This window comes from Toxorhynchites rutilus, chromosome 1, assembly GCF_029784135.1.
Source record: "Toxorhynchites rutilus septentrionalis strain SRP chromosome 1, ASM2978413v1, whole genome shotgun sequence".
NCBI classification, from domain to species: Eukaryota; Metazoa; Arthropoda; class Insecta; order Diptera; family Culicidae; genus Toxorhynchites; species Toxorhynchites rutilus.
The window spans coordinates 129,378,308-129,395,814 of NC_073744.1; the positions used below are offsets into that span (position 1 = coordinate 129,378,308).

At 40.3% G+C, this 17,507-nt stretch overlaps 3 protein-coding genes across 5 annotated transcripts; 2 read left to right on the forward strand and 1 right to left on the reverse strand.

The window, feature by feature from the left end:
• Positions 1 to 5,494: 5,494 nt before the first annotated feature.
• Positions 5,495 to 6,149, forward strand: LOC129777558 (DNA-directed RNA polymerase III subunit RPC9). The gene is made up of 2 exons (XM_055783909.1): positions 5,495 to 5,626; positions 5,689 to 6,149. The coding sequence occupies exons 1-2, from the start codon at positions 5,619 to 5,621 to the stop codon at positions 6,050 to 6,052; spliced, it is 372 nt and encodes a 123-aa protein (XP_055639884.1). The 5' UTR covers positions 5,495 to 5,618; the 3' UTR covers positions 6,053 to 6,149.
• Positions 6,083 to 7,044, reverse strand: LOC129777549 (density-regulated protein homolog). Of its 3 annotated transcripts, none has more exons than XM_055783885.1 (2): positions 6,906 to 7,044; positions 6,083 to 6,766 (listed from the first exon to the last, which is right to left on the reverse strand). In XM_055783885.1, exons 1-2 carry the CDS (start codon positions 6,962 to 6,964, stop codon positions 6,151 to 6,153), a joined length of 675 nt encoding a protein of 224 aa, XP_055639860.1. In that variant the 5' UTR covers positions 6,965 to 7,044; the 3' UTR covers positions 6,083 to 6,150. The 3 variants fall into 3 exon arrangements, with proteins under 3 accessions (XP_055639860.1, XP_055639852.1, XP_055639870.1); XM_055783877.1 differs by having other exon boundaries at positions 6,087 to 6,766; positions 6,831 to 6,931; XM_055783895.1 differs by having other exon boundaries at positions 6,090 to 6,766; positions 6,820 to 6,928.
• Positions 7,045 to 14,823: 7,779 nt separating this feature from the next.
• LOC129761996 (uncharacterized) lies at positions 14,824 to 16,942 on the forward strand. The gene is made up of 3 exons (XM_055759916.1): positions 14,824 to 14,847; positions 14,940 to 15,177; positions 15,237 to 16,942. Exons 2-3 carry the CDS (start codon positions 15,040 to 15,042, stop codon positions 16,158 to 16,160), a joined length of 1,062 nt encoding a protein of 353 aa, XP_055615891.1. The 5' UTR covers positions 14,824 to 14,847; positions 14,940 to 15,039; the 3' UTR covers positions 16,161 to 16,942.
• Positions 16,943 to 17,507: the final 565 nt, after the last annotated feature.

A 17,507-nucleotide genomic window follows, 5' to 3' on the forward strand; every position in this document is an offset into this window, starting at 1 on the left:
TTCCCACGGAAACCAGGAGGAACCTGATTTTGCTTGTCCGCTGCACTCGATTTTTTAGGCATGCTAACAGGGGGTATCACCGGAGGGGCTTGTCCTTGAACTTTGGGAGTGGTCACATTTTTGCGCCGGGGATTCCCTTGGAAAATGAACGGTGTGCCCCCGTTAGCTGTGTCCGCTTCTATTTCGTCAACGGGCAACGTGGCGAAGACATTTTGTGTGTTGATTGGTTGTTGTTGTTGGGCCAGTGGAGAAGCGCCCTTTAAAATATCCGCAAAAGTGCGTTTCGAGCGTTCCTTCAAAGAGCGCTTCTGTTTCTCCCAGCGACTCTTGTAATTTTCACAAACTGAGAGCTCGTGTGGGGATCCCCCGCAATATGGACATTTATGCTCAGTCGCACTGCAGGATTTCCCCTCATGTTGCTCTCCGCAAGTGGCACAGCGCTCCTTGTTGGCACAATAATCCGAAGTGTGACCAACTGACTTGCATTTGTTGCAAGTCATGGGCTTTGGCACGAAGAGTCGCACAGGTAGTCTCAATTTGTCCACCATAACGTAGTCAGGGAGGGCGGCACCAGCAAAGGTGACTCGAAACGAGTCGGACGGCGTAAATTTAGTTTGGTCCCCATCATGGGAAAGTTTCCCGAGTTGGCGACAGTCCAAGATTTTCACTTCCATTGAGGGGAGCTTCTTGAACTTGCCTTTTCCTTCTGCTTTTATTTGTTCGCTCGTCAGACCCGTTTCAGTTATCACCCCCTCAATTTCTACGTTATGGGAGGGTATAAATGTTCGATATTCGAGAGTGAAATGTTGATCAGCAACAATCTCGTTTGCGTGTTTCCGTTCATTCACGACAACTCGCAATTTGTTCGGTCTAACCCTGCGAATTTCAGATACAGAAGTGTATCTGGTCAGATCTTTCATGATCTGAATCACGTTAAGGTTTTTTCCTTTCGGTTTTGGCCGGAGGAAAACAACCCAAGGGCCAGTTCCAGGTGCATCTTCTGGATAAACTCTGACACGTGGAGCGGAGACAACAGAGGGGGAAGACGAGGACGAGGACGAGGACGAGGATGAGGATGAGGACGAGGACGAGGATTGGGTTGGATCGGAAGCATCAGAAGGGGGAAGCGAAATCGATGATGGGAGAGGGGGAGTGGAAGTAACAGTGGGTTGAGAAGGGAGGCTTGCAATTTTCTTAGAGGGGGGCTTGGTAGGATGAGCGGATTCGTCCCCAGAAGAATTATCTTCCTTATGAGGGACTCGTTTATGTTTTTTCCCAGATCTTGTATGAGATTCATTATCGGAGATCTCCATCTCTGGAGATCCTCCACTATTCTCCATTTTACAAAAATTTCTGTCTTATTTCTAAATTATTTTTGATTTTAACAATAATCTTAATATATAAGTTGTTCCAATAATGCGCTCTACTGCCCTAATCAGGGAGAGACAGAGGCTACGCGCTACGGAGACAACACAATAGCGCAAGAATAGCTTACGCAGCCACGTGATGATGAATCCCGTTTGCGACAGTCACGCGATGGCGATCCCGTTATGCCGAATCAGTTCAACAGCCGTAATCCGGCTCGCTGCAAGAGCGCTTCTTCCTTTGTTCCTTCGTTCCACTTCACAAAAGGTCAGGTCGAAAGCGGACAGCAATGACCTTCACTCGTACACGATTCACTCGTACCAATAGCACAATAGCAAAAGTGGCAACGCACAATACCGACACTGAACTTTACTCGTCAAGAGTTGGATAGCGAATGTCAACGCGAATTGATGCCGGATAGAATATAAGGTGGTACGTTTTTTGAAACAAACAAAATCTACGACGTCTTAAATTTCGTTTATGTCTTAATTCAGGACATCGATGGTACAGTGCAGGTTTGATGGCCAACCGGCCTCCCGCGTAGGCATTCCTAGGCGCCCGTCAGCTGGTCTAGGATAGTGTCACCTCCAAACGCAATGGATGGATATGGATATCTTCATCATTTGCCGTGAACATTTCATGAGGTGTTAATGCTAACCTCAACGAACCATATTAGTTTTAATATGCATCAATTTAAAAAAGTGCCAAAAACACGTTTTTATAGTGTCTTAGAAAATCTTCTGTAATTTTTCAAATAATGCAGTAATTTCTGATATTATCTTGCTGTTTTTAAGGCCTAGCATATCTCCTAAACTACTGTGAATGTTTCATATTGATACGTTCATCCGTTTTTTCTAGACGATTTTGGAGTAAGTTTGGAGTAAGTTAGAAAGGTAGTGGTCCCCATGGCCTAGTGTTGTGATTCGGCTTCGGGTTAGATTCCCGTTCGGGTCAGAGATTCTATAGTCATAGATCGTTTTTCTGGCTTGCACTGGTAAAGGGGAACCGTCTAAGGTTTGGTGGGATGAGCGTTGGGCATTGCCAGTCCCCAAGAAAAGCCATAAAAACCCGGAAACAGCTCCTCTAAGCGAATTGACGCCACTATAAGCGTCTTCGTCCTGGTGGTACTCGGGGCGTAAAGCAGCAGTATCACGATGGTCCTCATGCGAGATAGTGGGGTTGGTCGCAGGTTCGTGTCTGCCATACAAATGAAACACAAATTTCTGCATTATTCGAGAATTAATCAAGCAAATGGAACCAAATTTTGCATGTGGAGGTTTTAGGATGCAATAAATGATTCTATGGTGGTTAGATACTCCTCCCCCACTCTTAGGTGGGCTGCCATAAAAATGGAACACAAATTTCTGCACTACACGAGAATTAATCAAGCAAAAGAAACCAATTTTGGCAAGTGGAGATTTTAGGGTTCAATAAATGTTTTTACGGTGGTAAGACACTCCACCCCCCTCTCTAAGGGGCAGCTGCCATACATTTCTGCATAATTCAAGAACTAATCAAGCAAACTGAACCTAATTTGGCAGGTGGAGGTTTTAGTGGGCAAGAAACATTTCTAAAGTGGTTCAACACTTCTCCCAGCTTTTTGAGGGGGGGGGGAGGTGCTGTCATAGAAATGAAACACAAATTTCTGCCTAACTCGAGAACTAATCAAGTAAATGGAAACAAATTAGGCATATGGAGGTGTTAGGGTACAATAAATGTTTCTATGGTGGTTAAACACTCCACCATCTACCCCCCCCCCCTCTAATGGGGATCTGTGTGATACACGTCATTAAGGAATTGTGAAATGAGCTTATTGACTAATAGAAGTGTCAACCGAACTGAACTAGATGTACCCAGGTGACACGGGCGGTGAACCAGTATGAACCACACCACTATATGATACAAGGGATACTTGCATCTCATAGCAGGCGATACTTTGGTTAACGTGTGTAACCATGACTCGTCCTCTTTCCTCTGTGGGCGTTCGTGCTAGTAAGACGTGATTTAACATTGGGGGATTCCTCTTCGGAGCCAGAATTGCACATTGGCGATCCTGCCAGGAGCTTTAATTGAAAAAAGTCCAATATGGTTTATATTCGGACTATTAATTCCCAAAAATATAGCAAGTTCTTGAAACGAAGAGAATCCCCCAAACAAACAATGTAAGTAAAAGTGAAAATCAAGTAATGTATGAAAAATTTGTGATGCAATATGTCTGCACGGCAATAGCGAGACGGGATGTCCGCACGAAAAAAAAGCGAGACGGGATGTCCGCATGAGAAAGCGAGACGAGATGTCCGCACGGCAAAAGCGAGACGGGATGTCCGCACAGAGATAGAGACGCGAGATGTCAGCACGAAAAACGCGAGACGGGCTGTTCGCACAGCAATAGCGAGATAGTCTATCTCAGTTGAATATACAGTATTCACAATGGTATCGATGTTTGAGGGTTTGTATGCGTCATTGGGCGCCCACTGAAAAGCTAAGGTCACTCTTGGACACTCTTGGAACCGGTTGTTTTAGTATTACTTTTTCATCCAACATTCAAACTCTGGTTACGATCGAGGCTCGTTGTCTGAAGCATAGCCGAATGTTTTATGAGCAAATGTTGGTGGCAGATGGCGACGACCCAACTAACGAAAGCAATCCCATGAATATTTCGTAGGATCAAGGCTAAAATTTTTCGTCAAGAAAATCAGGATTCATCGAGATGTCATCCCGCTCAATATAATTGGAAAGAGTTTTGCTTGCGTAAGGTTAATTTTTTTTATCGAAAGTCGTTTTTTGGGTGACTTTGAATAGCGCTTATCGTTAATATAGCTGTTGCAAATGAATTTATCGAAGCGAGCTTGAATGTTATTGTTCTAGTATTGTGCGTATCCGTTGACCAAGAAAATATACGAAACAATATGGTTGGAATGTAAAAGGAGCGTTCATGAAACTGGTGGAAGTACAGTGTACAAAGGCAAATTGATTGCGGGGTTGCCTGGATTACGCGAAGATTAATAACGACAAGCGAAGTTTTCTAGTCATATTCCCGGGCCAAATGTGAATGAGCATGTTGGGATATGTGTATCATTTGTGTATATATACTCTTATACATTACAAAATAGTCTATGCACCGCTGAACCAATGATAATTTTCCACGTAAGATTGATAAATGTTAAATGCGTTAAATGCAACCGTATGTACCACAAATTAGAAACTCGTCTTGCAGAAAACCGTAGAATTAACGTTTGTGAAGTCACGAAACGACTCGTAGTTGCCCGTAATGCCCAAAAGTCTATCAGGGCGCTTTTTTGTGCATTTTGTTTTCTATCTGATTACTGTTTTATTTCGTAAATAATTAGCTGTGTGTGAATTAATATATTTAACGCAAGTGCTCCCATGGCTGAGTGGTAAGCGTCACACATTATCGGTGGTTCGGGTTCGAATGCCGTTCTGGCCGGGAGATTTTTCGTCAAAATTTATTCCGACTTGCACTGAGGTCACGCGTATCCTAGAGCTTTCCACTCCAAAATACATTCAAGGCATTTTTTCGGCATAGAAATCTCAACTAAATACTACTTACATAAATGACTCACGTAATACCTACGCTGAGAAAGCAAAAATTCCACTTGGAACTTAGTTGCCATCCAAGAATTCAACAATTTCAGTTGGGTTTTCATTAGTACGTATGATCATTTTCATCCCGGTGTTCAATTTGCTCCCGGATAACGGTACTTAGTTGATATCCTTAGGCGGTGACACTGGGCGCAGAAAAGTGCTCATACGAATTGTATGCAATAGTGAAAGCAAACAATCACATTGGGTGTATTGGTGTGGTTAAATTGCTTCCCTCTTACTTCGATCGAATTCGTCAGCTTCTATCGAACAAAATTGTTTGTTTCTCTTCGTACAATCAAATTTTCGTGCGTACTCCGATCTAAAGTAACCTCAGCCTTATGCCAAATAATATGCCTTGGATGTGTTGAATGTATTCTGAAAAGAATGTTCACGGGGAGGGTGAGAAAAACTCTGAAGTCCTGCTTTTCCAGCCCACCTAATATATGGATGGTCCTTCTTCCAATTTTATTTCAGTGTGGGGTGTGTTTATAATTACTTCACACCTTTTAATTACCCTGTGACAGTTCACTTCAGTGTTTGACAATCGTTTTCGCTAAAATATGTAAACAAAATCTGGTGGGAGGGTGAAGCCTTCGAGAAATGCACTGTTTATAATGTAAGCCAATGAAACACAAACTGAAATAACAATGGAAATGTAAGTAAAATTTACAGAATACTATACTTCTTATAAATAATAATTGCACTTCTGTTCTTTAGCATTAATCCAAATGCGGCTATTCTCACCAATTTCGAGGTTATGACCGCACTTAAGGACATGAAGAGCAACAAGAAAAAGCACGGACTTCGGAACCTTGCCACCATTACCTACGAAACGGTCCAATTTTTGGAAGAGACTGCATGCAAAGACGAAACCAATGAGACGATAATGGAATTCCTGCGTGCAATGAAACAGTTTAATCTAGCTAAAAATGAATGTTTGATGCTCATCAATGAGCCGCCGACTTCGCCGCTGCATATTCAGCTTGTGATAGAGGATTCAGATGAGCGCCTGACGGACGAACAAGTCAATCAAATCATTGAATATGCTTCGAAGCTGCGGAATGTGGAGACAAAAGAATAATCATGGTTCTGTTTGTTTTTTTTTCTTATATTAAGAAATGATTTATTTTTAAAATAAAACAGCGCCATAATCAGAAACACGAATATAAGTTTTCAAGCTTAACTCCGCTTCTGATCACCAAGATCTTCGATGAAATCCTCATCAATTTCAGGCCATTTTTCAGGAATGATATCGAACAGATCGTCCTTCACATCGCCTTGAATTACGATCTCGTCATCCCCGGTTACAGAAGAACCGCAGGCGAACTTGGTTCCAAAAAATTTGGCCGCAACTTTCAGATCGATGTCGAACGTTGCCAATCCAGTGACAACCGTAACCGACTTCTTTTTGCCTCGAGCCGAGCGGGAAAGACAAATCTTTTTCGGAACGTCGTCTTTGGCTTTTTTGGTTTTCATCATACCCTTACCACCACGTTTCTGACGTTTCTTATCCTCTTCGCCACCACCACCTGCTGCATCATCACCATCGGCAGAGCCGGCCACCTTAACGGGTCCACCGGTAACACCATCTGATGTACCAAGTTTTATTCTGAGAAATTCATCCGGAAGATTTTTCTCCAACCACTGCTTGCACTTTTCGTACTCTGGATAGTATTCACAATATTCCAGCGGCATCGAGCAGTTGCCACAATACTGAATTGATAAAGGATACTGGATCCCATCCCTGGGTCCGATTGCCAGTTTTGCTTGCACTTCAGTTGCCATTCTTTGTGTCCTGGAAAAATGATAGCTGTGAGTTAAGTAGTACGAAGTATGAGCAGCATTAACATGAACTAAACTTAATATACTGTAAAATATCGCTGTAAATACAATTTTCAAAGAACAATTTAATTTCCCTTGGAGAAATAACTAACCTCCGGAGATAGGGAAATCGTCTGACAGATGTTTCTCTCCCCCAAAAAGCTAGATTCATTCAAATCACTTCAGATGCGTTTTTCGCGTAGTTTAGATACTGTGTTTTTTGTTACCCTTAATAAGATATATTTCTGTCCAATGTCGGATGAAAATAGAGTTGAGTTTCATTTCGGGAAGTTATATGAGAGGTATAACAAAACATACGCAATATTGATACAGCGGTACACGAAGAATACAGTGACTAAAATTCGAATTCGTACACCACTATGCAGATCTATTTTCGATGCCTTTGAAAGTCGAAAACAATCTTTCGGAACATTCTATTTAGATAAAGTCAAAATGTCACATTAGATTGAAAAGGTGTGCTATCTGTTTTCAGAAATATGCCTGGATTCCATCTTTAGTAAGGTAACTGTCATGATCGCAGCAAACATTAAATCGCATAACTTGGCATATTCTAAGTCGCATATAAAGTAGGATCGGATCAAAATCATATATAATATCGATCCAAGAATACATTGTGCATATCTAAAATCGTATAAAAGGCGAGAATCTCGATTTATTTATCACTACGAGTTCAGTCTCAATTCAATGTAACAAGCATCGGTTTCATGATATACACCTGGGCCATGCCATGCCTGGGCCATCCATTACATCAAACTAATATGCTTGAAGTCTAATACCTGCTTCTGTTGCAATAACCGCTGCAGCTTGCCAGGGCTTCCAATGCGCACTTTGTCCTACATTAATATCACCCATAAGTCAATCAATCATCACAATATGATCATTGGTTGACTTATAATTAAATGACTCAGAAAGCCGCAAAACTTGGTCATCTGTACGAGAATTCATAAATTGCAATGGTGGTGTTGTAATATTTTGAGGCGTTGGATACCGTCATTATCAACGTTTGTGAGTGGTCTGTTTTCGAAATCAACATCTGCTAACGAAACCCGACCGACCAATGTGAAGGAAGCATCATTCAATATTTCGTGTTTTTGGCACTCTAAGATCATCGCGATTTACAACGTTTGACTGTAAATCACGTTGTTAGACATTCAATTCAGGCAAAATGATCTGCTTGTTGAGTATCCATCCATACAAAAAATTTAAAAAAAATGCACTGAGTCGGGTATGAGCTCCAGCCTTTTATTCGAATCACATGGATGGTCAATAGATAGATCGTTCTGACTTTTCACATCTTTTACTCTTAACTCATTCCACACTGTCACAGTCGGATGTGACAAAGTGAACTTGTTTTTTTCTCGGTTTTCTCAATTATGTCTAAGACTATTGGTTTAAACAGACCTTCCGGAATCGCATCGCCAGTAAAGGCCGAGGACATAGGGAAGGCAAAACAATCCACTCTACTCTTGCTCGACAATCGGCGTAACTGTTAGGAACATAACAGGGGGTAGTCTGTACCCCATATCTAGCGTGGTGCGTCTCTTTCTACTCGAGGAAAACAAAAAAGAATGGCACAATCATCAGCTCGTGTAGAGTTGTCATGAGCGTGAGCGTGGTGGCCTGCACAACCGGCGCGGGCTCGTTTGCGGGAAAGCTCCTTCATTCGCGAATGCGGAAATCAAATACAAACAGCCCGGACCTGACATAATAAACGCGATTTCAATGCGGCGAAACTGTGTGTGGAGTGTTTTGCCGCGAGTGAACGCAATTGGTGGTTACCAGACGATTTCCATAAATATCTTCATAATTGAACTCATCGAACGGAAATAAAGATTATTATTATTATTATTTTCGTTTTGTTCGATGTTCTAATTTACATAATGCATATTATGAAAACGTTACGCAAAGGGATTTCCATTTACAATGTTCACAGATAAAAACGATCTCACAATTCAACTATTTACAAAATGAAGACATGTTATCATAGCTGGCATCCTTGTGCTGGGTTGTTTACATGTAGAATGGAGTGGTATGAAACATTAAAAAAACACGCGATCTAAAGCGATCAGTATTTCATAGCACGCGATGAACCCCAATTAATCGCATCGCACCGCACCGCCTTTCCTGTGTCCTCGGCCATATTCTGGTTAAGGAATAAGATGAGCATTTATCATCTTTCATTGAGCGGATTACATCTATTGAGCTGAGACTGTCTGAAAAAAAATGGGTGGGTTATATCTATGATATAACCGCAAGATTGGCGTGGGATTATCTTAGCATAGCAATCATTTGTTTGTATTGATTAAATTTTTGATTGAATGAAACAATTCCCGAATTCAATTGAATTCAATATATTTGCTTTGTGAGAATGCCCCCGACTTGCATGAATTTGCAATGCAAATTTCCTCAGACACCTTGTCTAAAGTCTGTGTCGAGGAAACACATATCAGTCGGAACAAAAACACCCTCGACTTGCATGTATTTGCAATGCCAATTTCCCTAAACTCCATGTATTTGAAGTCGGTGTTAGGGAAACACATTTCAGTCGGAACAAAAATATCCCCGACTTTCATGTATTTGCAATGCCGATCTCGCCAACGCTGCTTGGTTTTGAAGCCTGTGTTAGGGAACACATTTCGGTGAGAACAAAAGTCCCCATGCTTTCATGTATTTGCAATGCCGATTTCCCCAAGGCTGCTTGGTTTTGATGGCTGTGTTAGGGAAACCGTAGATCGGGCCAATCAAAATGAGGCAGTTAGGACGTTTAGATAACGCTCAACATTTTACAGTTATTCAATTGTTTATCTAATGAAAAACAACATTTTATTAATTGCGATAGAAGCGTAGAAATATTCCCTATCAATTGATGTAAACATCTTTCCGATCCTGTAAGAAATGTTCGAGTTATAAGCATTCGGAATCTTTCATTTTTTCCTGCATGTTCTGTGTTTAGGTTTTCATTTTGCCCCCCATATACTCCGGTTAGACGTAGTCCCACGTCAAAACTAAATAATGGTCGATGAGCAGTGTTTCAATGATCCCTAGAGCATAGTATATCGCACCAAGCTCAGCGACATACACGGAACAAGGATCTCTGATCTTGAAAAGGCACTGGAGTTTTCATTGAAGATGCCGAAGCCAGTGGACCCATGAGGCACTCATGGTATAAAGATATAAAACTTGACTCCTCAGTTGGAGTAGATTTTCGAAGTTATCAATCACCAATCGATTCATGATCTTGCAACGGATGAGAAATTTGTAGGACAATTCTGTGAAGAGTAAGCTGGGATACTCCTGCCAAGACTTCGAGACTCATCGTATGTGTCGCATACACCCAATGGTTATACGCAAGAAACGATATTGTATCCACTCCAGCTTGAGACTAAGAATCCTGGCAGCTGATAGTTAACAAAAACTGGAAACTATTCTAAAGGTGGCCGTACACTGCCCGGAGGTCAAATATTTGATATTTTTTGGCAGATAAGGTTTGATTTGATATTTGTACAAACACTATTTTGTTTGCCACTCTTCAATTTTCAACAGTAGTAAACAATATCAAACACCGAACATGGAAAAAATCAACTGAAATATTCAAGGTAACCTAACCATGTACCGACAGGTTCGAAGAACAGACTGAAAAAATATTTTAGGCATCCAAAAATTGAATATTTGCTTGTTGTGTTTTGTGTAGCATATATTTGATCAGTACACGTCGACCAAATTTTATCTGTCAAAAAGAGTCAAATATTTGGCTTCGGTCAAACAGTGTATGAGCACCCTAACACAGATAATATCGTTGTTTTGTACAGCCTATTGAGGCCTCCTGGATGGGCACCCCTTCATGTTCCGGTTATTGTTTGGAGAAAATTGATTCTTTGCTGGCATTTCTGTTTCAGATACGCAATGTGTATTCCCCAGGTACATTTAGAATCATAAAACAGGAAGTGGGTTATATCTATGGTATAACCGCAAGAGGGTGACGTAGGACTATCGTTGATTTAGAGATCATTTGTATGAAGTTGAATCTGAATTCATTCTGAATGAATGAATATTTGGAGAACTTCGAAAACGAGAGCGTTACGTTGGAGGCACAAGGTTTTATGCATCCAATATTGGATACGGAAATATCCTACTGATGGGGAAGAATAATCTTCAGAAGCTATCCTGTTGATTGCGATTGATTGAAAAATCACAAAACCTAATGTATTTGGTCACAGTGTTACATGGATAGAAAACATTAAAATAAACTCTTTCATATGAATGTAATTTTAAATTCCCAGAGGAACTGGCAGATTATTTTCAGTAACGATTCGATATTTCCACATTTTCCTCGATACTGGAAGCCCACCAGTGGTTAATGCTAACTCGATAACCATCTGTTAATAGCACTTTATTGAAACATATTTGGTCACAGTGTTACATGGATAGAAAACATTCAAATAAACTCTTTCACATGAATGTATTTTTAAATTCCTAGAGTAACTGGCAGATTATTTTCCGGATCTTTCTCGATCCAAACGGAAAGAATTCCGTGCGTGTATGTGTGTGTGTGTAGCGGCTGCTTCGAGATCTTCCCAGGGAACCGTTTGTAGCATCACTCACCTCCTGATGGATTCCCTTCTGGCCTAAGGTGCACAAACAGGCTCTTTGTGACACCGTTCATCCGCGCTTTCATGATAAATGAAGAGCTTCACCACAACAGCGACAACATGCTCCAATCGCTGTTCAATTAGAACTGAGTGGATTTCCGAGCGGCGCTCGCTTATATACCGATTGGTGATTTCAATAGCCTATTTTGGAAGCAAATTTAAGACTATTGAAACAAGTTTTTGGATCAGAAAGTAACAAGTATACATTTTATCTTTCGAATGAAGTGTTTATCATATCATTTCGTTCAGTTGTTTAGGAGCTATTAACACTCAAAATCTCGGTCTCCGGCGTAACGCTTTCGTTTTCGAAACTTTGATTTTACACCCCGGTATAGAAATGAAAGACGTAGTCCTACGTCAATAGACACCTAGGTTTTTGAAAAACATAGAGTGCCTGATCGTTTTTCCGGATAGATGAAGCTGGAATTGGGCGGGTTCGTGCCTCCTCGAAAATACGACAATTTCGATTTTCTCCGTAGAGAATTCGATACCCAGCTTAAAAGCCCACGTGAACTGGTTGTTAAGGGTATCTTGCAAGGACTTTTGCAGGACGACGGGATTAGCACCCGTGATGGAAATAACTCTATCGTCTGCAAGTTGTCTTAACGTGCAATCTCTGATTAGACAATGATCTATATCATTGACGTAAAAACTATACGAGAGGGGACTTAGACAAGAGCCTTGTGGTAAGCCCATAAAACTGTATCGAGAGAATTTCGAGCAGTAAATTGTACAGGAAATTATTTAGAATTGGCGAAAGTCCAGGACAGCACTTGACAGCACTCTTGTTCGAAATAAGTTTGTCGTCACCACAAAAACCGACCCAATTCTTTTGTAAGGATGCATCCGAGGGGAAACGATGGAAACTAACGCGAGTATTTTTATTCGTATTTGAACAAACTTTCACTGATCAACGCATTTTTATATTATATTATTTTTTATTTGTGTCGATCTAGCTTCTAGTCCATGCAACAATCATCATGTTATGGTGATCCCAGCCTCTTACTCTACATACGATCTGCTGCATCGGTAATTGGTGCTATTTATAACACAACAATGGAAGCCTCATATCAACAGTCCCGCTGTGTATATAGTCCAACTGTAAACATTCGAACAATAGGAATATGTGTATCGATAGAGTAGGAATACTCTTACTCCTAAATTGCTACTGTGTACTATACAACATGAGAAAAAAATGTACACGATAAATTCGGCTCTGTTACAGCTCAATTGCTAAATGAGTCTAACAAATATAAACAGATGGGATAAAAAACGCATTTATAATCGCGCTGACCACTTTCTCGAGTAAAATTCTTCTTCGGACACAAACGTAAATAAACGTAAAGTCCAAGTCACGAAAACGTTTGTTCCTTTGATAGTAGAAACATTTGACAGATAGTGTGAAGGGGAAAACGTTCCAATATATTGACGTAGGACTACGTCTTTCATTTCTATACCGGGGTGTAAAATCAAAGTTTCGTAAACGAAAGCGTTACGCCGGAGACCGAGATTTTGAGCGTTAATAGCTCCTAAACAACTGAACGAAATGGTATGATAAAAACTTCATTCGAAAGATAAAATGTCTACGCGTTATATATTTGTTACTTTTCGATCCAAAAACTTGTTTCAATAGTCTTAAAATTGCTTTCAAAACAGGCTATTGAAATCACCAATCGGTATATAAGCGAGCGGCGCTCGGAAATCCACTCAGTTCTAATTGAACAGCGATTGGAGCATGTTGTCGCTGTTGCGGTGAAGCTCTTTATTTAACATGAAAGCGCGGATGAACGGTGTCACCAAGAGCCTGTTTGTGCACCCTAGGCTAGAAGGGAATCTATCAGGAGGAGAGTGATGCCACAAACGGTTCCCTGGGAAGACATCGCTACACACACATACACGCGCGGCTATTAACAGGTGGTTATCGAGTTGGCATTAACCACTGGTGGGCTTCCAGTATCGAGGAAAATGTGGAAATATCTAATCATTGCTGGAAAATAATCTGCCAGTTCCTTTGGGAATTTTCAAAATATATTCATGTGAAAGAGTTTAATTGAATGTTTTCTATCCATGTAACACTGTGACCAAATATGTTTCAATCAAGTGCTATTAACAGGTGGTTATCGAGTTGGCATTAACCACTGGTGGGCTTCCAGTATCGAGGAAAATGTGGAAATATCTAATCGTTACTGAAAATAATCTGCCAGTTCCTTTGGGAATTTTCATGTTAAATATATTCATGTTAAAGAGTTTATTTGAATGTTTTCTTTCCATGTAACACTGTGATCAAATACATTTGGTTTTGTGGTTTTTCAATCAATCGCAATTAACAGGATAGCTTCAGAAGATTATTCTTCCCCATCAGTAGGATATTTCCGTATCCAATATTGTATGCGCCCGCAATCGATTATTGCTCAGTCGCCGAAAGTTCCGAGCTCAGAGAGTTCATTCCCCTCTAGTTTGCCTTCCAAACTGCCATCGTAAACCACGCCTTCTCTCGATTCAATCACACACAAAAAGCATACTTAAGCGATATTCTGGTGGTGAGACGCATTCATTTTTCGTGAGGACATCGACAAGACAACATCGAGATCTGCCCTGAAACGCGAGCAGTTTGTTTGAAACTGTGAGGGAGCACAGAGAAGCCGATCCTTCAGGAGAAGAGAAGGTGACCATCGAAGCAGCCGCTACACACACACATACACGCACGGAATTCTTTCCGTTTGGATGCCATTCAGCATCGAGAAAGATCCGGAAAATAATCTGCCAGTTCCTCTGGGAATTTAAAATTACATTCATGTGGAAGAGTTTATTTGAATGTTTTCTATCCATGTAACACTGTGACCAAATACATTTGGTTTTGTGATTTTTTAATCAATCGCAATTAACAGGATAGCTTCTGAAGATTATTCTTCCCCATCAGTAGGATATTTTCGTATCCAATATTGGATGCATAAAACCTTGTACCTCCAACGTAACGCTCTCATTTTCGAAATCCCCCAAATATTCATTTATTCATTCATTCAGAATGGATTCAGATTCAACTTCAAACAAAGGATCACTGAATCAACGATAGTCCTACGTCACCATTGCGGTTATACCATAGATATAACCCACTTTCTGTTTTTTGTTCAAGTAAAATGCACTTGAAAATAATACTTCATTGACTACGCATGCCCAGGTCATCATACCAGGGTGATGATAGGTGCTGCATATAAAATTATGCAAAATCTTGAAGAATCGCGTTTATCTGTTACCGCACATTAAACCTATATGAAAATTAATTTCAGTGTACCAAAACAGCGAAAGTAACAAACGTACATCAATGTACGGTAACTAGTCTCTGACACAAGCTGTTTGTTTACAAACATTTTAGGATCCGCCGCAGGTGAATATATTTCGCTGTTCAAATAATCATATTTTTAAGATTCTTATGCATTGAGTTTTTCCCTGAAATGCATTTTGTTCTATAATTGATAGGTTCGCTGATCCTTGTAACTTGAGAATTGCCATCAAAGGCCAGTTACAATCTGAAAAAAATACTGAGGAAAATAATATTGTGCTGATCTGTTAATAAGCTATGGATACGGACAACCCGTTGTTCCTGCAATGTAGATTTTGCCTACGTATGGTGGATCCAACGCAGATGCAATCAATATACACTGATGATAAACCTTCTCCGTTGCATGATTTTGCAGAGCGAATATTGGGTGTAGAGGTAAATTTCGAGCAAAAGCTCTCAACATCCGTTTGAAAGATTCTTTCGTAACATTGTAGGATACTTTGGACAGCTCTCGGGTATGCAACACTTGTTTCATGATGTGGACCATGGCTAAGGACTTTTTCGATGCGTGTCTCTGTGCCACCGAAGTTCTCTCAACGGGCGAACAAGTAATGTTCAGCAATCCTTGGTTGAAGCACAATGAGCACAAGCGTATGTTCACAGAACTCGGTATAGTTGTCATGAGACATTGCCACGAAATGGAAACGCTAGTTAGCAGTTTTCAGCATCATCATAAACGAAAAAAACCGACGGAACACCTTCAAGGTGTTACATATGAATCAAATACCACCAATGCAAATAAAAAAGGTATTGAGGTTAAAGAGGAGCATCCGCTTGAAATTGACGATTCCTCTGTATACTTCGTGGAAGATTGCTCTGAGGAAATCATACATCCCACCAGACAAACCAATGCAACTGTGTCACATGCAGACAATCAATTGAAATCAAGTCCGAGCGGAAAAGAAGCTGCTTTCTGTGGAAATATGACTGCTGCAGTTGAACCAGACATCGAACAAATTGATCTTATCGATAGTAGCGATGATGAAAAAGAAATAATCTATTTGGAGGAAAAAAGCTCTACAAATTTCGAAGAAGAAACGCTAAGCACGATTTGTCAGATTTGTGGTAAATTAAGTGAAAATATGTCTGCACATTTGGAGACGCATTCAGAAAGTTCAAAACCAATAGAAAAGACGGTTGAAAATAGCGTTCAAAAAGTGGCCATCCAAGAGGAACAGGGCGTGTCGGAGAAGTGCATGATATGTGGTATCAAGTTAGCTAGTCCGTTAGCGGCAGCAATTCACTCTCGATTACACCCTACGAATAAGTTTAAGCCTAAGATAAAAGTCAGGAAGAACAGGACTAAGGCAAATGTAACAAATGTAAAAATCAGAAAGAAAAGAGAGAAAATAAAATAATTTTCCCTCATCGCGGGTATCTGTGTTTAACTATGGGCCTTATTATGTAAATCGAGTCGATAAGAATCGACCATTTTTGTTCGCAAAATTTCGTATTTTGTAAATCGAGATAATCTTTTTTTTTTCAATCGTTTATTTGTACAGGCTCAGTTACATAAGTTTAAAGGACCCAAATTCTACATCTAATTTTTGTTCATGCTGTTTACAATTTTGCTTATTCTACGGTTAATAGGGTGGAGAACCGATTACTCGCGGTTAGTAGGGTAACAACTTTTTATCATGGAGAGGAATGGACATATGGAGATTTGGCCAATACTGAAAATTAAACACGGAAATGAATAGTTTTGAGGAAAATATAGATTTGGGACATAGAATCAAGGTCTAACTGAGCCAAACACATCACGCACCGACACATTGGGTTGTTTCCCTCGGGCCCAAAGAGAGTTTTGTAAATTTGATCTGGCTACAAGCTACAAAGTACATCTCGCACTATCAAACAACATGCTCGATGTCGTGATTGTTGCTGACAAGATTTAACGAAACTAGCTGACCCGGCAAACTTCGTCCCGCCCAACATTTGTTTTTTGTTATTAATACCTTCAAACATTCACGTTTCCTTACTATGAGCAAGTTCATGGGTCCAATCGCAGAACTGTTCATTGATTGATCCTCTAATCGACCCCGTTGAATTTACCTTTTACTATAAAATTCCTAGTATTTCTAACAAAACTCATCATTATAATATCAGATTATTTTCAGACACAATTCTCGTTCATGATTTTTCAACCACTTGCAAATAACATGTTTCTCCGTTACATGGAATAAATGTTTTATACAGAAAATATGATAGAATAAAGACAGACCTAAATCGGACAATTCCTTCCTCGAGTTGCTCTTATCAACACATTCTGCGATACTCTTTTATTGGAATAGACAGAAGAAGATATAGGAGTGCGTTTCATCACATTGAAATCCATTTCCAGTTTCGAACAAAGATCAATTTCGCTAGCGCAAACATTAAATGGACTAACAGCCCTTATCACTATGTAATTGTAGAACATATGGGAATTTAATTTTCCGAATTTTCCCTTTTTCCATCAGAGTTTTTCGAAAATTTACAACTGTCATGATTGGTTGGAATGTTTTTGGTTGAAATATGTGTAATATTTTTTTTATATTCTCCATTCCTGAGGAGAGAGGGGTGTAATACCATCATAGAAACATTTCTCATACCCAAAAACCCCCACATCCCAAATTGTGCTTGATTAGTTCTCGAGTTATGCAGAAGTTTGTTTTTGTGTGCCTCCTGTAATTTGTGTTTCATTCGTATGGCAGCCCCCCCGCCCT